Source organism: Lithobates pipiens, unplaced genomic scaffold, assembly GCF_037356315.1.
Source record: "Lithobates pipiens isolate NorthernLeopardFrog02 unplaced genomic scaffold, aLitPip1_a1.2 Scaffold_19, whole genome shotgun sequence".
NCBI classification, from domain to species: Eukaryota; Metazoa; Chordata; class Amphibia; order Anura; family Ranidae; genus Lithobates; species Lithobates pipiens.
This window is the reverse complement of record NW_027507764.1, coordinates 594,702,639-594,728,202: the sequence shown is the minus strand read 5'-3', so window position 1 is coordinate 594,728,202 and position 25,564 is coordinate 594,702,639. Positions and strand designations below refer to the sequence as shown.

General features: G+C 50.5%; 1 protein-coding gene across 1 annotated transcript; it reads right to left on the bottom strand.

Moving 5' to 3' along the window:
* Positions 1–2,139: 2,139 nt before the first annotated feature.
* Positions 2,140–18,571, bottom strand: LOC143997804 (zinc finger BED domain-containing protein 6-like). The gene is made up of 2 exons (XM_077493611.1): positions 18,522–18,571; positions 2,140–6,211 (listed from the first exon to the last, which is right to left on the bottom strand). The coding sequence occupies exon 2, from the start codon at positions 6,042–6,044 to the stop codon at positions 2,742–2,744; it is 3,303 nt and encodes a 1,100-aa protein (XP_077349737.1). The 5' UTR covers positions 6,045–6,211; positions 18,522–18,571; the 3' UTR covers positions 2,140–2,741.
* Between the last annotated feature and the right edge of the window lie 6,993 nt (positions 18,572–25,564).

The following is a 25,564-nucleotide window of genomic DNA, read 5'->3' as shown; positions in this document are numbered from 1 at the left end:
CAATGTAATCCCTAGTGGAGGCCTCAATGTAATCCCTAGTGGAGGCCTCAATGTAATCCCTAGTGGGAGCCTCAATGTAATCCCTAGTGGGGGCCTCAATGTAATCCCTAGTGGGGGCCTCAATGTAATCTCTAGTGGGGGCCGCTATATAATCCCTTGTGGGATCGGTATATAAACTCATGTGGGGACTGCTATATAATCCCTAGTGGAGGCCTCAATGTAATCCCTAGTGGGGACCTCAATGTAATCCCTAGTGGGGGCCTCACTGTAATCCCTAGTGAGGGCCTCAATGTAATCCCTAGTGAGGGCCTCAATGTAATCTCTAGTAAGGGCCTTGCTGTAATCCCTAGTGGAGGCCTCAATGTAATCCCTAGTGGGGGCCTCAATGTAATCCCTAGTAAGGGCCTTGCTGTAATCCCTAGTGGAGGCCTCAATGTAATCCCTAGTGAGGGCCTCAATGTAATCCCTAGTGAGGGCCTCAATGTAATCTCTAGTAAGGGCCTTGCTGTAATCCCTAGTGGAGGCCTCAATGTAATCCCTAGTGGGGGCCTCAATGTAATCTCTAGTGGGGGCCTCAATGTAATCTCTAGTGGTGGCCGCTATATAATCCCTTGTGGGATCGGTATATAAACTCATGTGGGGACTGCTATATAATCCCTAGTGGAGGCCTCAATGTAATCCCTAGTGGGGACCTCAATGTAATCCCTAGTGGGGGCCTCACTGTAATCCCTAGTGAGGGCCTCAATGTAATCCCTAGTGAGGGCCTAAATGTAATCTCTAGTGAGGGCCTTGCTGTAATCCCAAGTGAGGGCCTCAATGTAATCTCTAGTGGAGGCCTCAATGTAATCTCTGGTGGGGGCCTCGCTGTAATCCCTAGTGAGGGCTGCTATATAATCCCTTATGGGATCGGTATATAAACTCATGTGGGGACTGCTATATAATCCCTAGTCGGGGCCTTGATGTAATCCCTAGTCTAGTAGGAGCCTCTAATCTCTAGTGGGGGCCTCAATATAATCCCTAGTGGGGACCTTGATGTAGTTCCTAGTTGGGAGGCCTCGATGCAATCCCTAGTGGTAACCACTATATAATCCCTAGTGGTGGCCTCAATGTAATCCCTAGTAAAGGCCTCTAATCCCTAGTGGGGTCTCGCTGTAATCCCTAGTGGGGGCTTCAATGTTATACCTAGTGGAGGCCTCTATATAATTCCTAATGGGGGGCCTCGATGTAATCCCAAATGGATCCTTGATGTAATCCCTAAGGGGTGCCCCTATTTAATCCCTAGTAGGGGCCTCTAATCCCTATTGGGGGCCTTAATATAATCCCTAGTGGGGGCCTCGATGTAATCCCTAGCGGGGGCCTCTATGTGATCTCGAGTGGGGGCCTCGATGTAATCCCTAGTGGGGGGCCTCTATGTAATCCCTAGTAGGGGGCCTCTATGTAATCCCTAGTGGGGGGCCTCAATGTAATCCCTAGTGGGGGGCCTCTATGTAATCCTTAGTGGGGGTCTCTATGTTATCCCTAGTGGGGGACCTCTATGTTATCCCTAGTGGGGGGTCTCTATGTAATCTCTGGTGGTGGGCCTCTATGTAATCTCTGGTGGTGGGCCTCTATGTAATCCCTAGTGGGGGGCCTCTATATAATCCCTAGTGGTGGTGCTATGTAATCCCTGGGGGGGGGGGTGCTGTGTAGTCCCTAGTGGGGTCCTCTATGTAAATCCCTAGTGGGGCCACCATGTAATCTCTAGTGTGGATTTAGCAGTCCACACTAGAGATTACATGTTGGCCTTAACTAGGGATTATATATCTAGTGGGGGTGCCAAGTAATTTCGTAGCAGGATTTCTATGTAATCCCTAGTGGGGACCACTATGTGTTCCCTAGTGAGAGCGTTATATAATGCTTAGTGGAGGTCTCTATTGGGGGCTGTATGTGAGGTCCTCTATGTAATCCATGGTAGAGGCATTATATAATGCTCACTCTGTGCCTCTATGTAATCCCTAGTGGGGCCCCTTCAGTCATCTTGGCCCCACACTCACTATAGCACCCCCTGTTGGCCATTATGTGTCATTTCATCTATCGGTTCTTTGTGTTGTACAGTGTGCTCCTCTTTGGGATGAAGAATTCAGGGTCGTTATGACATCATAAAGCAGAAACAGGAAATTTATTAACTCTAGAAATAAAACATTCTATCTCTCATTGCAGCTGTACCAGCTCTGGACACATCCGCTGAGAAATTTTTGGCTACTTGGACTCCGACAACATGTACAATTCCTCATCTGTGCCAACTAATAAAATTTCCCCCTGACCACACTAACACTTCAAGATGTAATAAGAGATAACTAATACGATATGCAATGTTTTTCCCTAATCTGCCTCGTGACATTCAACATTGACATTAAAGGGGTTGTAAAGGTTCATTTTTTATTTTCTAAATAGGTTCCTTTAAGCTAGTGCATTGTTGGTTCACTTACCTTTTCCTTCGATTTCCCTTCTAAATGTTTTTTTTCTTTATCTGAATATCTCACTTCCTATTTCTCCTCAGTAAACTTCACACCATCATCTGAGTGGTGGTTAGTCAGCCAGAACAGCTTACTGAGGAGGAACAGGAAGTGAGAAATTCAGACAAAGAAAACAAAGAAAAAAAACATTTAGAAGGGAAATAGAAAGAAAAGATAAGTGAACCAACACTGCACTAGCTTAAAGGAACCTATTTAGAAAATAAAAAACGAACCTTTACAACCCCTTTAAAACGCCTCATCGGAGTCACTCTGCTCAGCTTCGTTGTCGGAGGAGAAGATTAGCGGGGGAGGGTTGTAGTTAGGAAAGTTCTCCAGGTTACATTTCAGAAAGACGATGGGCTCCATTCCTTCCATGACATCCGAAGAACACTGCTTGTCCATAAACGTCTGAGGAGAGCTGAAAACACGCTCTGCAAAAATACTGGAGGGTGGGCAGGTCAGGTACATGACGGCCAGCTTGGTTAAGGCCGGCCACAGCCACGTTCTCTTCTGCCAGTAGATCAGGGGGTCGTCTTTGGCTCCGATCGTTTTATTGTCCTGAAGGTAGTTCTCCACCATGACGTTTGCGGAGTGGCTTTCTGTCGACAAGGAGGCCCCTGTAGACTTTGATGCCAGAAGGCCTACACTCTCCAAGTGTTCGATTAAAGATTTCTCCTTGTAAATTAAGGGTGCGGCAGCCATGTTCCTACTCCATGGAGGCCCACCTGCTTCTAAGTCTACCAACTTACCAGAAAACAGCTCCGGCTCTGAGTTTCCACTGTCCCGAAACTGGCAAGATGTCCTACTCACCTGGAGTGAGGAGTTAGAGGACAACATTAGCTCCTTGACTTTCTTCACTAGGACCTGTTTCCAGTGGTCAATATCTGACTCTGGAGGCAGTATGGCCTCTATCCTTCCTTTGAATCGCGGATCCAGCAACGTGGCCAGAACATACTCTTCCTTCTGGAACATTTCATTGACTCCGTAATCTGTAGAAAGCTTGAGGGCCAGACTGTCAGCTATGACAACTCCATTGGCATCCCCTGTATTTTCGAAATGCCCTCTGATTTTTTTCAGGAAGATATGAAGATAACGAAGTTCTGGCAACACCTGGCTAAGGCAGGAGTTATGGGAATTGACCTCACGGGTGGCCATCTCGAACGGTTGCAGGAGATCCACCAAGGACAGCATAAGGTTCCAGTGACTTGGGTTGAGGACGGTGTCCACCGTATCTACTTTGTGCATCAGGAAGTATGCCTGGACGGCTTTTTGCTGCTCAAGAAGCCTCTGCAGCATGTAGAATGTGGAAGTCCAGTGAGGAACCGTCTCTAGTTTTAGAGACTGCTTAGGCAAGTTATTTTGGTATTGTAACCCTGCAAGGATTCTCCTCGCTCTAGCAGAGTGGATGAAATGGGCGCATACTTTTCTGGCCACGGCAAGCATTCCTGCAATGTAACGATTGTTCTGTAGAAAGTCTTTGACCAACAAATTCAGGGAATGGGTAAAGCAGGGGATGTAGGTGCAATTGGCGCCTTTGATGGCCTGAACAAGATTAAAGTCTCTATTGGAGATGAAAAAGCCAGGACTTAAAGCGTTGGACATAAGCCAAAGGTTGGCCTGCCGAATTAGTTCTTGCTGAATGCTGACTTCGGTGAATTCTTTTGGAAAACGTTTAACACAAAGAACGGCATACTTCCTCTCGGTAGGCTGGTCGGCCTCGGGGCTCATAACTGACCAGTGTGCCGTCAGAGACAAATAGTAAGAAGTGAGGTCACCACTCCAGACGTGGGCGGTGATGTGGATGAACGGACACGATGACCTCTTCAGCTCCCTCGCGATGTTCTCGCACACGGCTTCATAGAGCTGAGGGACAGCCTTCTTAGAGAAAAATGATTTTGTGGGGACGGAGTACTGCGAGTCGGCTCTGCCCATGAATTTTTTAAAAGCCTTGGAGCTGACGAAGGAGTAGGGTAAGGCCGATTCGCAGAGAAGCTCAGTAATATTCCTGTTCCATGCCTGGGCTTTCGGGTGGTTGGGGGGATACCTGCCAATGGGTTTCATTTTACTGTTTGTTGGTGCAGCAACGTTCCCTTTAAAAGATGGTAGAGACATCGGTGAAGAGACGTCCCTACCATCCATCACAGGTTCCTCACTGTCAAAGTTGTACTCGATTGGCATATTATAATGTATTTGGTTTATAGCTTCTGGCATATTAGAATACAAAGTGAGATCTGCCGGTCCATAATTGCCGAAAGGAAAATCTGGATACATAGCTGACTCGTCCATGTCTTCATCTTCCTCATCCTCCACCTCTATGGTGTTGGCAATGTTCAGTTTGTTAAACTTCCCCCTCCCCCACTCTATGGGATGTTTCCCCTCGAGATGTCTCATCAGTGCCGAGGTCCCAAAATGTCCACCCATTTTGCCGCGGCTGACGCTTGTCTGGCATAACGTGCAGATGGCTCTGCAGATGTTGGTGCGGTCAAGGCAGAAAAACTGCCATACGGCAGAAATGGATTTCCTTCGACGGGCTCCTAGAGGCACGGCGGAATAGTCTGGGATTGTAAAAGTTAGGGAACTTGAAGGCTGGGCGTATTCAAGGCCAAGCGAAGCACTGGAAGGATCTCCTGTGTCAATAGCGAAATGGCCATTTGGAAGGGTTACCTTATCAATGTCCTCCAATTTCTTTCTTTTCCTTTCGTTGTCTTCTTCAAGCTGTCCTAGAGTTTGTTCCCCTCTTTCTTCCTCTTCTTCGCTGGAATCAATGATCTCATATGTTTTTGGTGAACTGGGATCCTGAGAAGGTAGAAAAGAGCAATACTTAGTTTGTACACCTTTCTGAGCAGCATGTTGGGCACTGGGTAGGCAGGATGGGGCATCGGGGGCTGGACTTTGATAGGACTCATCCTTCTCCTCATCACCCTCAAAGGTTTCCTTTTCTTCTTCCTCCAGCTCCGCTCTCTGCAGCCTCATGGACGTCCGCTGGGCCCATTCCTGTGGATGTTTGCATTCTAGGTGGCGCTTCAGGGCCGTGGTCCCAAAATTACCCCCGAGCTTCCCTCGGCTGACACTCATTTTACAAAGTCCACATATGGCTCTGGTGATGTTGGTGGGGTTACGGGAGAAAAACTGCCAGACCTCCGAGGTGGACTTTCTCTTTCTGATTGGACGCATCATTGAAGAGAGAATTCCATCGTCCCCACAGTGTCCTTTTCCCTGTACAGTGGAGAATACATTGTAAGGTGTACTGGGTCCATTTTTCCTTTTGTCAGGAGGAGCCGAACAAGTGGAACCTTCTTCAGACCTGTCCTCTTCCTCATCACTTGACTCCAATTTGATTTCAATTTCAGGGACTTTTTTGAAGTTGCTTCCATCTTTTGCAGGACACTGAACTTTCACAAAGTCCACATCGTTTGGATCAGCTGCTGGATGGAGGTTGGGGCTGGACTCGGTCTCCGCTGCCTGGTTCTTCTTGTTAGAAGGCATCTCGGTACTCTGTGTGGCAGCCCTGGTGGTCGGCCTTCCTCTCGGAGACAAATGTAAAGCCATGCTGGGTGTAAATCATCAACTCTTACATGATGGAATGTTGGCGTGTGGAGCTGATCTCTAGTGATCCGGTTAGACTCTAGAGTGGGCTGTATGTTCTGGAACGGGCACTTCCAGTGATGCAGTCTTCAAGCCCCGATGTTTGTACATTGCCGGGCCAAATTTACAACCTGTATCAATCAGAGAAAAGATTAAAAAAATAATTAATATATTGCTGCTAGAATACTGGGATTATGTATTCTACCACAAAAGTTATTTTATAACGGGAAAGTTCTTCCTAAAAAGTACCCAAACCCTTGGAAAGAACTTGGTGCTCACCCTCAAACCACTAGTTACGAAATGTGTATCAAGAAGTATCAACAACTGGAATGCATTAATCTCCTCCTGAAGCCACTCGAAAACCCACCACTTCCAGGATTTTGCATGTTCTGGTCGTCCGCTCTGTCAGGGCTGGACTGGGACAGAAATTTGGCCCTGGACTTCATCCAGATCGGCCCACTTACATTTTGAGTGGCCCATCAGCACCCGCTTACATCAGAGTGTCCCATCACCAGCCCCCTTACATCAGAGTGTCCCATCACCAGCCCCCTTACATCAGAGTGTCCCATCACCACCCCCTTACATCAGAGTGTCCCATCAGCACCCCCCCTACATTAGAGTGTCCCATCACCAGCCCCCTTACATCAGAGTGTCCCATCAGCAGCTCCCTTACATCAGAGTGTCCCATCACCAGCCCCTTACATCAGAGTGTCCCATCACCAGTCCCCTTACATCAGAGTGTCCCATCAGCACCCCCTTACATCAGAGTGTCCCATCAGCACCCCCTTACATCAGAGTGTCCCATCAGCAGCTCCCTTACATCAGAGTGTCCCATCACCAGCCCCTTACATCAGAGTGTCCCATCACCAGTCCCCTTACATCAGAGTGTCCCATCAGCACCCTCTAACATCAGAGTGTCCCATCAGCACCCCCTTACATCAGAGTGTCCCATCAGCACCCCCTTACATCAGAGTGTCCCATCACCGGCCCCCTTACATCAGAGTGTCCCATCAGCACCCCCTTACATCAGAGTGTCCCATCACCGGCCCCCTTACATCAGAGTGTTTCCCTTCAGCAGCTCCCTTACATCAGAGTGTCCCATCACCAGCCCCCTTACATCAGAGTGTCCCATCACCAGCCCCCTTACAACAGAGTGTCCCATCACCAGCCCCCTTACATCAGAGTGTCCCATCACCAGCCCCCTTACATCAGAGTGTCCCATCAGCACCCCCTTACATCAGAGTGTCCCATCACCACCCCCTTACATCAGAGTGTCCCATCAGCAGCCCCCTTACATCAGAGTGTCCCATCACCACCCCCTTACATCAGAGTGTCCCATCACCAGCCCCCTTACATCAGAGTGTCCCATCAGCACTCCCTTACATCAGAGTGTCCCATCACCAGCCCCCTTACACCAGAGTGTCCCATCAGCACCCCCTTACATCAGAGTGTCCCATCACCAGCCCCCTTACATCAGAGTGTCCCATCACCAGCCCCCTTACATCAGAGTGTCCCATCAGCACTCCCTTACATCAGAGTGTCCCATCAGCAGCCCCCTTACATCAGAGTGTCCCATCACCAGTCCCCTTACATCAGATTGTCCCATCACCAGCCCCCTTACAACAGAGTGTCCCATCACCAGCCCCCTTACATCAGAGTGTCCCATCACCAGCCCCCTTACAACAGAGTGTCCCATCACCAGCCCCCTTACATCAGAGTGTCCCATCACCAGCCCCCTTACATCAGAGTGTCCCATCAGCACCCCCTTACATCAGAGTGTCCCATCACCACCCCCTTACATCAGAGTGTCCCATCAGCAGCCCCCTTACATCAGAGTGTCCCATCACCACCCCCTTACATCAGAGTGTCCCATCACCAGCCCCCTTACATCAGAGTGTCCCATCAGCACTCCCTTACATCAGAGTGTCCCATCAGCAGCCCCCTTACACCAGAGTGTCCCATCAGCACCCCCTTACATCAGAGTGTCCCATCACCAGCCCCCTTACATCAGAGTGTCCCATCACCAGCCCCCTTACATCAGAGTGTCCCATCAGCACTCCCTTACATCAGAGTGTCCCATCAGCAGCCCCCTTACATCAGAGTGTCCCATCACCAGCCCCCTTACATCAGAGTGTCCCATCAGCACTCCCTTACATCAGAGTGTCCCATCAGCAGCCCCCTTACATCAGAGTGTCCCATCACCAGCCCCCTTACATCAGAGTGTCCCATCACCAGCCCCCTTACATCAGAGTGTCCCATCACCACCCCCCTTACATCAGAGTGTCCCATCACCAGCCCCCTTACATCAGAGTGTCCCATCACCAACCCCTTACATCAGAGTGTCCCATCAGCACCCCCTTACATCAGAGTGTCCCATCACCAGCCCCCTTACATCAGAGTGTCCCATCACCAGCCCCTTACATCAGAGTGTCCCATCACCAGCCCCCTTACAGAGTGTCCCATCACCAGCCCCCTTACATCAGAGTGTCCCATCACCAGACCCCTTACATCAGAGTGTCCCATCAGCACTCCCTTACATCAGAGTGTCCCATCAGCAGCCCCCTTACACCAGAGTGTCCCATCAGCACCCCCTTACATCAGAGTGTCCCATCACCAGCCCCCTTACATCAGAGTGTCCCATCACCAGCCCCCTTACATCAGAGTGTCCCATCAGCACTCCCTTACATCAGAGTGTCCCATCAGCAGCCCCCTTACATCAGAGTGTCCCATCACCAGCCCCCTTACATCAGAGTGTCCCATCAGCACTCCCTTACATCAGAGTGTCCCATCAGCAGCCCCCTTACATCAGAGTGTCCCATCACCAGCCCCCTTACATCAGAGTGTCCCATCACCAGCCCCCTTACATCAGAGTGTCCCATCACCACCCCCCTTACATCAGAGTGTCCCATCACCAGCCCCCTTACATCAGAGTGTCCCATCACCAACCCCTTACATCAGAGTGTCCCATCAGCACCCCCTTACATCAGAGTGTCCCATCACCAGCCCCCTTACATCAGAGTGTCCCATCACCAGCCCCTTACATCAGAGTGTCCCATCACCAGCCCCCTTACAGAGTGTCCCATCACCAGCCCCCTTACATCAGAGTGTCCCATCACCAGACCCCTTACATCAGAGTGTCCCATCAGCACTCCCTTACATCAGAGTGTCCCATCAGCAGCCCCCTTACATCAGAGTGTCCCATCACCAGCCCCCTTACATCAGAGTGTCCCATCAGCACTCCCTTACATCAGAGTGTCCCATCAGCAGCCCCCTTACATCAGAGTGTCCCATCACCAGCCCCCTTACATCAGAGTGTCCCATCACCAGCCCCCTTACATCAGAGTGTCCCATCACCACCCCCCTTACATCAGAGTGTCCCATCACCAGCCCCCTTACATCAGAGTGTCCCATCACCAACCCCTTACATCAGAGTGTCCCATCAGCACCCCCTTACATCAGAGTGTCCCATCACCAGCCCCCTTACATCAGAGTGTCCCATCACCAGCCCCTTACATCAGAGTGTCCCATCACCAGCCCCCTTACATCAGAGTGTCCCATCACCAGCCCCTTACACCAGAGTGTCCCATCAGCACCCCCTTACATCAGAGTGTCCCATCAGCAGCCCCCTTACATCAGAGTGTCCCATCACCAGCCCCCTTACATCAGAGTGTCCCATCACCAGCCCCCTTACATCAGAGTGTCCCATCACCACCCCCCTTACATCAGAGTGTCCCATCACCAGCCCCCTTACATCAGAGTGTCCCATCAGCACTCCCTTACATCAGAGTGTCCCATCAGCAGCCCCCTTACATCAGAGTGTCCCATCACCAGCCCCCTTACATCAGAGTGTCCCATCACCAGCCCCCTTACATCAGAGTGTCCCATCACCACCCCCCTTACATCAGAGTGTCCCATCACCAGCCCCCTTACATCAGAGTGTCCCATCACCAACCCCTTACATCAGAGTGTCCCATCAGCACCCCCTTACATCAGAGTGTCCCATCACCAGCCCCCTTACATCAGAGTGTCCCATCACCAGCCCCCTTACAGAGTGTCCCATCACCAGCCCCCTTACATCAGAGTGTCCCATCACCAGGCACTGGTTTTGCCTTCCTATCAGTAGCATTTGGTGGTGGTGTAAGAGTTGCTTCCAAGTTCTGGTAACTGGAGAATGTTCACCACTCGACACTTTCCATTGCATCTGCTGCTGTGCTGCAATCAGTGGCGGGACAAGGTCATTTAGAGACCAGGGCGGACATGCCCAATTGTGCCCCCTCCCCCCCCCCAAGATGTATGGGCATTATTTGTCAGTGAAAATTCCCTCTCCCTCCAAAAAATCAAGCACTTATCTGTATGCTAAACCCCTAAGCATAAATTACCCCCTTCTCCCTGTACAAATCTGCCCCCCTTGCTGAATTCCCCCCTCCCAGCACAAATCTCTGCCCCCCCATCACCCCAGCTCAAACCCTTTGTATCCCAATATGCCCCAGCACAAATACCCCCCTTCATGCACAAATACTCTCCCCCCCCGACTCCAAATCCCCCATTCCAGCACAAATCCCGCTCCCCTAATCCCCCAACCTAGCACAACCCCCCCCCCAACAAATTTTCCCTCCCAGCACATATACCCCTCAATCATCCCTACTAGCACAAATCCCTCCCAAAAATATTTCTCCTCTACCATTTTACTCTTATAGCACAAATCCCCCCTCCTAACACAGATCCTCTTTCCCCACCCCCCCACTCCCAACACAAATCCCCCCCAAATCACAACTCCTAGCACACCCTCCCTAAATTTGCCCTCCTAAAACAATTCTTACCCCCCTGAAGCCCCCCAAATTCCCCTTTTTAACACAAATTCCTTCCCCCTAATCTCCTTGTGGTACCCCCCCACCTCACATGACACCACAGTGCTCAGGGCAACCGCCCCTCCTGCCCACCCCTTGTCCCGTAGCCTCTTCTACATCGTTACTGTAGTGATACAGGGGCTAGAGCAGTGGTGGTCAACTTGTATGGAAAAGGGGTCCTAAAATGCGGACCCTAAAGTTCCCAAAGGGCCACATATAATATTTATTACACGTAATGCTACAGAAAACTGTCATGGACTGAAGATATTACATTAGGGGCTGACATATTGACCAGGCCAGAGTCGGTCCAAGCCTGCTATATTCTACAGGAATGGGTGGAGAATATTCTACTAGATTGGGTTGGAGATGGAAGTCATGTTATAGGAGACCATCAGAGACCAAGGACGAGTTGCATGAGACCACTGGACTTTTCTAAAAATAAGGGACCCTTTACAAATCAATGCTCCCTCTACTGGGGCCCAAGCAAGGCCACTGATAAGGCAGCACAGCTGGCCCTGCTGTACCGGGCTTGGGGTCCCATTAGCTTAAAAGGGGGGCCCGGGCACTTGCCAAGCAGGAGCGCCGGCTGTGCTGCCTTGTGGCTCTTGTGGATTCCTCTGCTGGTTTTCTCCCTTTTGGGAGCAATTGGTTCTAATATCTGCCCCTTCCACCCGCTGTCTGCGCACCCCACCCCCCTACACAGTGCTTCCGGCTTCCCTCTTCTTCCTCCCCCACCAGCATCTGTGGGCACATAGGGATCAGTTGAGGGTGGAGAGCAAGGGGAAGGGCCCGGTAAATACGTCCTATTTACCAGTCCAGGATGAGCATTATGTGTCAACAAGAATCCCCCCCCGCCCCCCAAAAATAGTGGTACTAATCTGCATGATTACGCCCCAGCATAAATTCTCCTTCTTCCCAGGGCAAATTCCCCCCCCCCCCCTGCTGAAATCACCTCTCCCAGCACAATCTCTGCCCCCTCAATCACCCTCCATCCCCCAGCACAACCCCCCCCAAAAAGGCACCCCTCCTATCACAAATCCACCACCCCTCAAATTTCCCCTCATAATATACACCCCCCTCAACTCCAAATCCCCCACCTGCCCCCCCAGCACAAATACCCACCAAATCATCCCTACTAGCACAAATTTCCTCCTCCCTCTACCATATCACCTCTTCTAGCACAACCCCCCCCCCCCAATCCCCCCTCCCAGCACAAATCCTGTATTTCAATCCCCCTCCCAAAACAAATCGCCCCTGAATCACTAATCCTAGCACACACACACCCTAATTTCCCCTTCCTAGAATAATTCTCATCCCTTGCTGCCCCCCCCCCCCAACCCCTCCTCCCAACACAAATCCCCTCCCCCTCACAATCCCTTCATAGTGCACCTCCCCTCCCCCAACCTCACATGATACCAGGGAAGCCGGTCCCCCTCATGCCCACCCCCTGACCTGGCCATGACTGCAAAGCATGCAGTTGCGGGGCATTTATTTTTTTCCAAAAAAAAAAATTCCCCCTTTAAGATCATTGGGCGGAAGTGATGCTTGACATCATCCAATGGTATGGAGCCGAGTGGGGGGGCCCATCATTCCATCACTCGGTTCCAGGCCTCTCAGAGGAAACGTCTCCACCGCTACCGGCTGCTCCGGCAAGCGGCGGAGACGACCAGAGCGCGGCGGGAGGGGGGGGGGCACCTCTCCCAACCCTGATAAAAGTGATCTTGCCACAGAGACCACTTTTACCTTAAAGAGGACCGCCCCCGCGGTTTCTGAAAATAGCGGGGTTATGGTAGCTATCTGCTGTCATAACAAAGGTATTTAGTGTCAAGGTGCCGATGAACAGCTACGGCGATTTGTGGCAAGTGGTTAACCTGTTCCTGCCGGCCGTGCACACACACACACATATATATATATATATATATATACATGTCAATGGGGAATGAGTTTTAAGTGTTGGGGGTGCGCTCACTGCCTGCTCCCAACACACCGTCACAGGCAGCTCTCCATTATATTACTTGTGATTGGGAGCTTCCAATCATGTGACTACTGTGACAGCCAATCACAGCGGTCACATGATCTGAAAGTCTGGTGTTCCGTCAGATATGGCGACAAATCAGAAATGGTAATGGAATTGACATTCAGTTGTCGCCATTTTGGTACACCCCACACTTCTCCATCGTAAGGATACATGAGAAGGGTGGGGGGGGGGGGGGGGGAGTGGACATCTTGGTACACCCCGCACTCCTCTATAGTAAGGATACAGTGAGAAGGGAGAAATCGGACATCTTGGTACACCCCGCACTCCTCCATAGTAAGGAGACAGTGAGAAGGAAGAAAGCGGACATCTTGGTACACCCACTGGAGTTTTGCATTTTACACTTATTTAAAGAGGAAGTAAACCCTGATGGGTTTACTTCCTCTTTTTTTCCCTGCAAAGGTAAGGCATAATGGACTACTATGCATCGCATAGTAGCTCATTATGTGTCACTTACCTGACACAGGAGCCAGCGAAGTCGCCGCTGTCCCCTGTAGTCCGCCGCATCCATGTTGCTGGTGGCGTCTCGCAGCTCCGACGAATCACAGCGGCGCAGCCGCGATGACATCACTCCCGCGCATGCGCACGGGAGTCGAGTCTCGCAGCTCCGCCGCTGCCATACGGCGAAGCCGCGATGACGTCACTCCCGCGCATGCGCACGGGAGTCGACAAATTAGGCAAATCCATTCTTGGATTTGCCGCATTTAGTGCGCCTGCGCGCCGCTGTCTACGGCGCATGCGCCGTAGACAGCGGTGCCCATTTTCGGGCAAATATCTCCTAAACCATATAGGTTTAGGAGATATTGCTTGGACCTACAGGTAAGCCTTAATCTAGGCTTACCTATAGGTCCAAGTTGTTTGGAAGGGTTTACTTCCTCTTTAACTGAATTTTAAAAGCAGAGATGTTCTGTCAGATCAGGAAACCTGTGAGGTGATCAGGCTTGCTGCTGCTTTTAAAATTCAACATCCAAGCAATCAGACAGGGTTCTAAGTCATGTATTTCACCATAAAAACTCACTTTACTGTTGAAAATAAGTGTAAAATGCAAAACTCCGGTGGGTGTAGTAAGATGTCCGCTTTCCCCCTTCTCATGTAGGCCCTACCTCCTGGCATTTAAATCCCCTTAAAGAGCCGGGGGGGGGGTCTCAGACTGTGGCCCTTCAACTGTTGCTGAACTCCCATGAGGCATTGCAAGCTGCTGGCAGTTGCAAGCATGACTCCCAAAGGCAGAGGCCTGATGGGACAAGAATGTCCGGAACAGCTGGAGGGCCACAAGCTGGGCACCCGTGATGGACGGCCTGATGAACACGGATGGTGAGAGGATGGAAATCCGCTGAGCGGGGGCTGTGTCCGGCCGGCCATACAGGTCAATGTCTGAATGGGGCCGGATTTCTACCGATGCACAGAAGCCTCATCATCTGCCCACACATGTATCTGGGGGACTAAAAAGTCCCTTCGGGGGGTTTCCTTTCTGCTCTTCAGTTGGTTGTGGGATGTTGGCCTACTTTTCCTCCTGACCGGATTCCTACCCTCCCCAATATGCACATGTGTGTGTGACGTACTTCCCGAATGTGGGGGTTTGGTATTGGGGAATACATTGTAGGTGCAGATAAACGTTGGAGGACAGAAGTATTGGCATTTACAAGAGTGTGACCCCCATACAGCCATTCCCTTGTACAGCCAGAGGCATGGGGCACCGGGGGCTCCCGGGAGTAGAGTCGCCACCAACCCGAACACATATGAATTACACGTCTTCTGTGGCTGATTTAGGTGGTCATTAAACTCACTTGGAGCCTCATCTGCATTACATGAGCCTTCAGAACCCGTGTAATTCATATGTGTTCAGGTTTGAGGTGGCAAATCTACTCCCGGGTGGGCCGGAAATGTCACGTCCGGTGCAGTTTAGTCCTCTCAGATCCCGGCACAAGGCCAGAAGAATGGAAGTACAGTGTATGCGATCGTTTGCCTCCACAGCATACTGCTGTGCTAACACTACAAAGATGTGACTACGGCATGATCCATGGCATGTATGACTATGGCGTGATTCGTGGCATGTATGACTATGGTGTGATCCATGGCATGTATAACTACCGTGTAATCCGAGGCATGTATGACTACTGCGTGATCCATGCCATGTATGACTACCGCGTGATCTGTGACATGTATGACTACGGCGTGATCTGTGGCATGTATGACTACGGCGTGATCTGTGGCATGTATGACTACGGCGTGATCCGTGGAATGTATGACTACAGCGTGATCAGTGGCATGTATGACTAAGGCGTGATCCATGGCATGTATGACTACGGCGTGATCCGTGGCATGTATGACTACGGCGTGATCCGTGGCATGTATGACTACGGCGTGATCCATGGCATGTATGACTACGGCGTGATCCGTGGCATGTATGACTATGGCGTGATTCATGGCATGTATGACTACGGCGTGATTCGTGGCATGTATGACTATGGCGTGATCTGTGGCATGTATGGCTACAGCGTGATCTGTGGCATGTATGGCTACGGCGTGATCTGTGGCATGTATGACTACCGCGTGATCCGTGGCATGTATGACTACTGCGTGATCCGTTGCATGTATGGCTACGGCGTGATCTGTGGCATGTATGACTACAGCGTGATCCGTTGCATGTATGGCTACGGCGTGATCTGTGGCATGTATGGCTACGGCGTGATCCGTGGCATGTATGGCTATGGCGTGATCTGTGGCATGTATGGCTACGGCGTGATCCGTGGCATGTATGGCTACGGCGTGATCTGTGGCATGTATGACTACGGCGTGATCCGTGGCATGTATGACTACGGTGTGATCCGTGGCATGTATGACTACGGTGTGATCCGTGGCATGTATGACTACGGTGTGATCCGTGGCATGTATGACTACGGCGTGATCAATGGCATGTATGACTACTGCGTGATCCGTGGCATGTATGACTACGGCGTGATCCGTGGCATGTATGACTACGGCGTGATCCGTGGCATGTATGACTAGGGCGTGATTTGTAACATGTAGATATGGTGAAGGCTAATGATGAGCTGTGGTGTGTTCGCATGCTCCACATGCAGAGCCCGCCAGGAAGTCGGCGCAGCGCTGTGCTAATCACAGGCAGTGAGACATTTCCCGATCTCTGCAGCCGCATATCGGGGGCAACGTCTCAGTGCCTGTGATTAGCGCTGCACCGTCTTCCTGGCAGGCTCTGCACGTGGAGCGTGTGACCAGCCCCGCCCCTTTCCAAAAATCAGACACAGACATTCAGGTGTTGTCAGAGCATTCATCTCAGGGACTAGGACTGAGGAATGTTAGGTGCCCCCCCCCCCCCCCCCCCACACACACACACACACACACACGTATTGTATATTGGGGTTTATTTACTAAAAGCAAATCCACTTTGTATTATAAGTCGCTGTAGATCTGAGGAGGACAGTATTTTAGCTTGTACACGATTGGATGATAAAATCAGCAGAGCTTCCCCCTCACTTCAGATCTTCCCCTTGAATCTAAAGCGACTGAACTTCCAAGTGCACTTGTAGTGCTGAGTGAATTTGCTTTTAAAATAAACCCCAATGTTATTATCAGTGCAATGTTTTGTTTTTCTGTGATGTCATATTGTATCGCCGCTGTGATGTCATATTGTATCGCTGTGATGTCATATTGTATCGCTGTGACGTTATTATGACCCTGGTGATAGTTTGTATCGCTGTCCTTGTATACGGTGTATGTGTGATGATCGGATTGCAGTGATGGTCTATGGTGGAGATGAATGATGTGATGTGGAGGAATCTTTGTATTTATTATTGAAGATGTGATTGTTTGTTTTGTATTTGTGTTATTATTTAGTGTGAATGTTTTGCTTTCTGTGATTGTTGTATCAGTGAGATCAGTGTGATGTTACATTGTATTATATATTATGTATCGGTGTGATGTTACATTGTATTATATATTATGTATCGGTGTGATGTTACATTGTATTATATATTATGTATCGGTGGGATGTTACATTGTATTATATATTATGTATCGGTGGGATGTTACATTGTATTATATATTATGTATCGGTGTGATGTTACATTGTATTATATATTATGTATCGGTGGGATGTTACATTGTATTATATATTATGTATCGGTGTGATGTTACATTGTATTATATATTATGTATCGGTGGGATGTTACATTGTATTATATATTATGTATCGGTGGGATGTTACATTGTATTATATATTATGTATCGGTGTGATGTTACATTGTATTATATATTATGTATCGGTGGGATGTTACATTGTATTATATATTATGTATCGGTGTGATGTTACATTGTATTATATATTATGTATCGGTGTGATGTTACATTGTATTATATATTATGTATCGGTGTGATGTTACATTGTATTATGTGATGATATATTATGTATCGGTGGGATGTTACATTGTATTATATATTATGTATCGGTGTGATGTTACATTGTATTATATATTATGTATCGGTGCGATGTTACATTGTATTATATATTATGTATCGGTGCGATGTTACATTGTATTATATATTATGTATCGGTGGGATGTTACATTGTATTATATATTATGTATCGGTGTGATGTTACATTGTATTATATATTATGTATCGGTGTGATGTTACATTGTATTATGTGATGATATATTATGTATCGGTGGGATGTTACATTGTATTATATATTATGTATCGGTGGGATGTTACATTGTATTATATATTATGTATCGGTGCGATGTTACATTGTATTATATATTATGTATCGGTGTGATGTTACATTGTATTATATATTATGTATCGGTGCGATGTTACATTGTATTATATATTATGTATCGGTGTGATGTTACATTGTATTATATGATGATATATTATGTATCGGTGTGATGTTACATTGTATTATATATTATGTATCGGTGTGATGTTACATTGTATTATATATTATGTATCGGTGTGATGTTACATTGTATTATATATTATGTATCGGTGTGATGTTACATTGTATTATATATTATGTATCGGTGTGATGTTACATTGTATTATATATTATGTATCGGTGCGATGTTACATTGTATTATATATTATGTATCGGTGTGATGTTACATTGTATTATATATTATGTATCGGTGGGATGTTACATTGTATTATATATTATGTATCGGTGGGATGTTACATTGTATTATATATTATGTATCGGTGTGATGTTACATTGTATTATATATTATGTATCGGTGTGATGTTACATTGTATTATATGATGATATATTATGTATCGGTGTGATGTTACATTGTATTATATATTATGTATCGGTGTGATGTTACATTGTATTATATATTATGTATCGGTGTGATGTTACATTGTATTATATATTATGTATCGGTGGGATGTTACATTGTATTATATATTATGTATCGGTGGGATGTTACATTGTATTATATATTATGTATCGGTGGGATGTTACATTGTATTATGTGATGATATATTATGTATCGGTATGTTGTTATTTGTATATTTTGTTGGGTGTTTTGTGCTCTGTACCTCAATGATCGGCCATGATCCTCTCCCAGGGTGGAATGAACCATGGAGTGGGGGGAGGGGACTCACATTGCTCATTCCAGTCTGTACTGGGAGTGATCGGATGATTCCCCCCCCCATGTGTGGAATGGTAGAGTCCAATGGGCAGAGCTGCTCAGTAACCCTTTCCTCCCCAGTAGTATGGAGGGGAGGGGGAGGGGTGTACACAGGACACAATCAGGTCTTTCCTGCTCTCAGTATTGAATTCTGGGTGAAGATTCGCCTCTCCGCACCATACAATCACATCTGTACAATCCGTGCCACAGATCCCGAGCCTCCTGGTAACGATGAAGAAGGAAAATGTTCGTACCTCCATTACATTTCCAGCATGCCGGACAATCTCAGCGATCGCCTGGCTGATGTCGATCGATTTCTACAGGACTAAAATGTCATTTTAAAAAACAAAAACAAATTTTATGTACTTTTTAATGTTATAAAAATGAAATCATTGGGCCCCATTCACACTTCACATGGTGGGGTTCACACAGCGGGGTTCAAACAGCAGGGTTCACACAGTGGGGTTGACATGGTGGGGTTCACACAGCAGGGTTCATGTGGCGGGGTTCACATGGTCGGGTTCACACAGCGGGGTTCACATGGTGGGGTTCACACAGCGGGGTTCACATGGTGGGGTTCACACAGCGGGGTTCATGTGGCAGGATTCACACGGCGGGGTTCACATGGCAGGGTTCACACAGTTGGGTTCACATAGTGGGGTTTCATGTGGCGGGGTTCACATGGTGGGGTTCACACAGCGGGGTTCATATGGCGGGGTTCACATGGTCGGGTTCACACAGCGGGGTTCACATGGTGGGGTTCACACAGCGGGGTTCATGTGGCAGGATTCACACGGCGGGGTTCACATGGCAGGGTTCACACAGTTGGGTTCACATAGTGGGGTTTCATGTGGCGGGGTTCACATGGTGGGGTTCACACAGCGGGGTTCATGTGGCGGGGTTCACATGGTCGGGTTCACACAGCGGGGTTCACATGGTGGGGTTCACACAGCGGGGTTCATGTGGCAGGATTCACACGGCGGGGTTCACATGGCAGGGTTCACACAGTTGGGTTCACATAGTGGGGTTTCATGTGGCGGGGTTCACATGGTGGGGTTCATGTGGTGGGGTTCACACAGCGGGGTTCACATGGTGGGGTTCATGTGGTGGGGTTCACACAGCGGGGTTCACATGGCGGGGTTCACACAGCCAGGTTCATACAGTGGGGTTCACATGGTGAGGTTCACACAGCGGGGTTAATGTGGCGGGGTTCACATGGTAGGGTTCACACAGCGGGGTTAATGTGGCGGGGTTCACATGGTAGGGTTCACACAGCGGGGTTCATTTGGCGGTGTTCACACAGCGGGGTTCACATAGCGGGGTTCACATGGCGAGGTTCACATGGTGGGGATCACACAGCGGGGTTCATGTGGCAGGGTTCACATGGTGGGGTTCACATGGCGGGGTTCAAACAGTGGGGTTCACATGGTGGGGTTCACATGGTGGGGTTCATGTGGTGGGGTTCATGTGGTGGGGTTCACATAGCGGGGTTCACATGGCGAGGTTCACATGGTGGGGTTCACATGGCGAGGTTCACATGGTGGGGATCACACAGCGGGGTTCATGTGGCAGGGTTCACATGGTGGGGTTCACATGGTGGGGTTCAAACAGTGGGGTTCACATAGCGGGGGTTCACATGGTGGGGTTCATGTGGTGGGGTTCATGTGGTTGGGTTCACATAGCGGGGTTCACATGGCGAGGTTCACATGGTGGGGTTCACATGGCGAGGTTCACATGGTGGGGGTCACGCAGTGGGGTTCATGTGGTGGGGTTCACATTGTGGGGGTTATATTTCAGGGTTCATATGTCGGGGTTCATATTTTGGGGGTTCACATGCTGGGGATTTTCTGTGGGTGATTTTCCGTGGCAGGAATAAGCCCGCTTGATCTGCGTTTGTCACTTAAGAGAAGCTCCTTTTTGGGCGCCGAGCTTCATGTGATTTTTAAAGTCGCTGTTTTGCTGATTGCTGTGCGATTTGGTTGGGTGACAATCGTGACAAAATCGCACCGTGTTTTTTGGATGCCGTCTAGTATGAATGGCACCCAGGGGCAGCCGTCGACTGACAGCCAATCACAGGGCTTGCTTATTTTCAATCGACTGTGACCGATTGGCTGCATTTTTGCTTTCTGTCCTTCATACATCAGTGCCGACCCCTCGTGTTCTGTTATCTTCCTTTATTCCATCCGGTGTCCAGTCTGCTGTCAGATGTATTTCCTCATCATATATTCTCAGACATGTGTCGGTGTACCCCTTCCAGGCGTTTATTTCCTCGTACGGGGATCACAATACTCCCCCCAGCATGGCTTCCATCTGCTTTTCTCTCCAGAAGGATGGCACCATCTTTTTTCAGGCATCATCCAGGATTATCATCTAATTCCTGGACTGTGATGCCTGTGGCGGAGGAGCTGCACCTCACTTCCTGCACCTCCGACTCACCTGCCCCCACATGTGTATATTTTATCAACTGCATCCAGTTACTATTGTTTGTAGTATGCTGACACCCTGTGGCAGTTTTGATCCACTGCAACTTGTTCACTATGTGATTTTTATTTTTTTCTCTGTCTTCCCCTCCTGTTTAGCATAAGTTTGTTCAGTCTTACATTGGCCATACACCTATAGATTATCTACAGATTTTCTATGGTTAGATGGAAAAAGTGCAACAGATTTCTCCATGTTCTGTGTGGATGGAGGAATCTCCCACTTTTTCCATCTAACCATAGAAAATCTGCGGATAATCTATAGGTGTATGGCCAGCTTTAGCTAGACCCAGGGGCACTGCTAGTAGTGATGGACAAACTTCCAATGGGACATTTTCGCGAACCGCAAACGTGACCAAAAGTTCACGAACCGCAAAGTTTGCGGCGGGCCCCATTGACTTCAATGGCAGGCGAACCTTAAAAACCTACAGGTCATATTTTCAGTCACAAAATAATTACTAGCTGTGCACACATAGTCCCACCACATGGACACTGACATAACAAAAGTATGAAGGGAATCTGGGATCGACAACGACAAGCATTCTTTTTTTATCTGTGAAATTTTGACAATTCAGGACTCAGGAGCGCATGAAGGCAATGGAGGAGAGGAAAGGTCAGGCCAGGCTATGAAGAGGGTGCAGGAGATGATCAGTGCCACAGTCAGGGCAGCGCAGTCGTGTGCCAACCTGTGCTTGAGCCCCTCCCTCTGCCCGGCCCTTACCCTCACCTATGCAGGGCTCCACTGAGGAGGTCCGGAGGTGCCAGTCCAGTGCTGATCCTCAGCCATGGTGCTGGCACTGCCTGCTGATTGGCTTCTCTGCTGCTATCTCCCTCACTGTCTGAAACCAGACCGGCCCACTTTAATTTTGCACAAACACGCACATAAACAGTATATATACTGTTGGGGGGGTGGAGGACATAGGGGGAGACAGTGGGGGGTGCAGGACACAGTGGGGCACAGGTGGGGGTGGAGGACACAGTGGGGGTGGAAGACACAGTGGGACACCATGGGGAGTGGAGGACACAGTGGGGGGGGGGGGGGGTGAAGGACACCGTGAGGGATGGAGGACACAGTGGAGGGGAGAACAGAGGGGGACACAGTGGGGGATGGAGGACACAGTGGGACACCCCGGGGGGTGCAGGACACAGTGGGGGTGGAGGACACAGTGGGGGGTGGAGGACACAGTGGGGGTGGAGGACACAGAGGGACACTGTGGGGGGTGGAGGACATAGGGGGAGACAGTGGGGGTAGAGGACACAGTGGGGGGTGGAGGACACAGGGGGACACCATGGGGGGTGGAGGACACAGTGGGGGTGGAAGACACAGTGGGACACCATGGGGAGTGGAGGACACAGTGGGGGGGTGGAGGACGGGAGAACAGAGGGGGACACAGTGGGGGGTGGAGGACACAGGGGGATACCGTGGGGGGTGGAGGACACAGTGGGGGGGTGGAGGACGGGAGAACAGAGGGAGACACAGTGGGGGGTGGAGGACACAGTTGGGGGGTGGAGGACACAGTGTGGGTGGAGGACACAGGGAGACACCTTGGGGGGGGGGGGTGGAGGACACAGTGGGTGGTGGAGGACAGAGGGGGACAGCGTGGGGGGTGGAGGACCCTCCTCAGTGATGTTCCACCCTCCTCAGTGATGGCAATAGTACACAGCCTCACCCAATGCCTGCAATAAGAACCTCACATGGTACGCTGCTCTCTGTCGGCCCCTCCGCTCTTCTTGTCCATCCCGGATGATGTCATGTACAAGCACCTGGGGTGGACAGGAGGGAAGGAGGGGCCGGCGGGTTCACAGCACGCTGTGAAAGGTCCAATTGCAGCCACTTCCAGTGCTAGTGTTGCAGAGCCTGTCATGGGGGCCCCACAGTGCCGATAGGTCAGTCCACCCCTGCAGTACAGCAGTGCTCAAAGTAATGGCTGTCAATCAAACTGGCCTACTGAGCCATCGGCCCACCGGGAAACTCCCGGTAGTCCCGATGGCCAGTACATGCCTGTTTGTTACCCAGGAGTCTGTGTGACCTACCCATGAAGACTTTGATATGCAGTGCATGCTGGGTAGGGGATAAAAGGAGCTGCAGCAGCCATATTTGCTCTCTTGGGACCACGCTGCCTGTCTGTGCGGAACTGTGTTGAAGGTTCTCGGACACATTAGCAGACAGAGTGCAAACCAAACCGTTTGCAAGGTGACTTGACGGAGCCTGAGAGCTGGTGATCAGATTGACAAGGTTCGGAGACACTTGTTGGAGTAGCGGAGGACAGGATCCAATCTGTGGAGCGACACAGAGCATCTGGCCCAGCCTGAGCGGGAGCAAGCTGCAGTTATTGGATCAAAGCCATCACCCCGAACTCTGATCCAGTTGATGAGTGGGTTACGGCCCACCGTTTAATACTATTGCACACAGTAAAGCCGCGTACAGACGGGGCGGACTGTCTGGCCAACTTAGTCCGTCAGACAATCCGACGGACAGTCCGTCATACTTTCGAATGAACGGACTTGCCCACACACGGCACTTTTTGAGCGGACTAATACGGCGTACTAAGTCCGCCATACTATCCGCCCTACTTTTGAAATGAACGGACTCGCCCACACACGCGGAGGAAAGTCCGCTCATTTCGAGCGCGTCTCCAGGTAGGCGGGGCCCGCGCAGGAGACGTCGCTGACCCCGCCGCCTGGAATGGACTTAAAGGGGAACCCCAACGCCGAAAAAAATCGGCGTGGGGGTCCCCCCCCCCAAGTCCACAACAGACCCTTGTCCGAACACGCTACCCGGCCGGCCAGGAAAGGGGGGCGAGCGAGCGCCCCCCCTCCTGAGCCGTACAAGGCTGCGTGCCCTCAACATGGGGGGGTGCCTTGGGGAAGGGGGGGCCGCGCGGCCCCCCACCCCAAAGCACCTTGTCCCCATGTTGATGAGGACAAGGGCCTCTTCCCGACAACCCTGGCCGTTGGTTGTCGGGGTCTGCGGGCGGGGGGCTTATCGGAATCCGGGAGCCCCCTTTAATAAGGGGGCCCCCGGATACCGGCCCCCCACCCTATGTGAATGAGTATGGGGTACAATGTACCCCTACCCATTCACCTGTAAAATAAAAGTACAAAAAAAAACACAACACACGAGATAAAATACTTTATTGCACAGCTCCGGGGGTCTTCCGTCTTCGGGGGTCTTCTCGCCGGACTCCTCCTCTATCTTCTTGTAGCTCTTTTGCTAGCGGAGGAGTCCGGCTTTCTTCCTCGCCGCCGGCCTCTTCTCCCGACTTCGGGGGTCTTGTCCCCCTCTTCGGTTCTTCTGTCGCCGCCGTCACCGCCGCCTTCCGTTCTTCTTCTTCTTCTTCTTCTTCTTCTCCAGGAGATGTTGCCTCGACGATCTCTCCGGCCGGAATGCCAGGGACACACTGCGCGGCCACTTATATAGGGACAATGGGGCGGTGTCACATGGCTTTATGTCACATGGGTTGGTCACATGGGTTGATGTCACATGGGGACTATGACATCGTAAGGGGGCGGGGTCACCATGTGACACCAACCCATGTGACATAAAGCCTGGAGAAGAAGAAGAAGAAGAAGAACGGAAGGCGGCGGCGACAGCGGCGACAGAAGACCGGGCCACCGCCTGTAAAAGAGCTATAAGAAGGCGCGGTGGCCCGGCAGAAGAACCGAAGAGGGGGACAAGACCCCCGAAGTCGGGAGAAGAGGCCGGTGGCGAGGAAGAAAGCCGGACTCCTCCGCTAGCAAAAGAGCTACAAGAAGATAGCGGAGGAGTCCGGCGAGAAGACCCCCGAAGACGGAAGACCCCCGGAGCTGTGCAATAAAGTATTTTATCTCGTGTGTTGTGTTTTTTTTTGTACTTTTATTTTACAGGTGAATGGGTAGGGGTACATTGTACCCCATACTCATTCACATAGGGTGGGGGGCCGGTATCCGGGAGCCCCCTTATTAAAGGGGGCTCCCGGATTCCGATAAGCCCCCCGCCCGCAGACCCCGACAACCAACGGCCAGGGTTGATGGGAAGAGGCCCTTGTCCTCATCAACATGGGGACAAGGTGCTTTGGGGTGGGGGGGCCGCGCGCCCCCCCTTCCCCAAGGCACCCCCCCATGTTGAGGGCACGCGGCCTGGTACGGCTCAGGAGGGGGGGCGCTCGCTCGCCCCCCTTTCCTGGCCGGCCGGGTAGCGTGCTCAGACAAGGGTCTGTTGTGGACTTGGGGGGGACCCCCACGCCGATTTTTTTCGCCGTTGGGGTTCCCCTTTAAGTCCATTCCAGGCGGCGGGGCCAGCGACGTCTCCTTCACGGGCCCCGCCTACCTGGATACCCGCTCGAAATGAGCGGGTATCCAGGTAGGCGGGAAAAGTCCGCTCATTTCAAAAGTACGGCAGACTGGCACACACACGGGCGGATTGTCCGCCGAAATGCGAGTCCGACGGACAGTATTACGGAAATTCCGAAATAGTTAGTCCGCCAGACTGCAC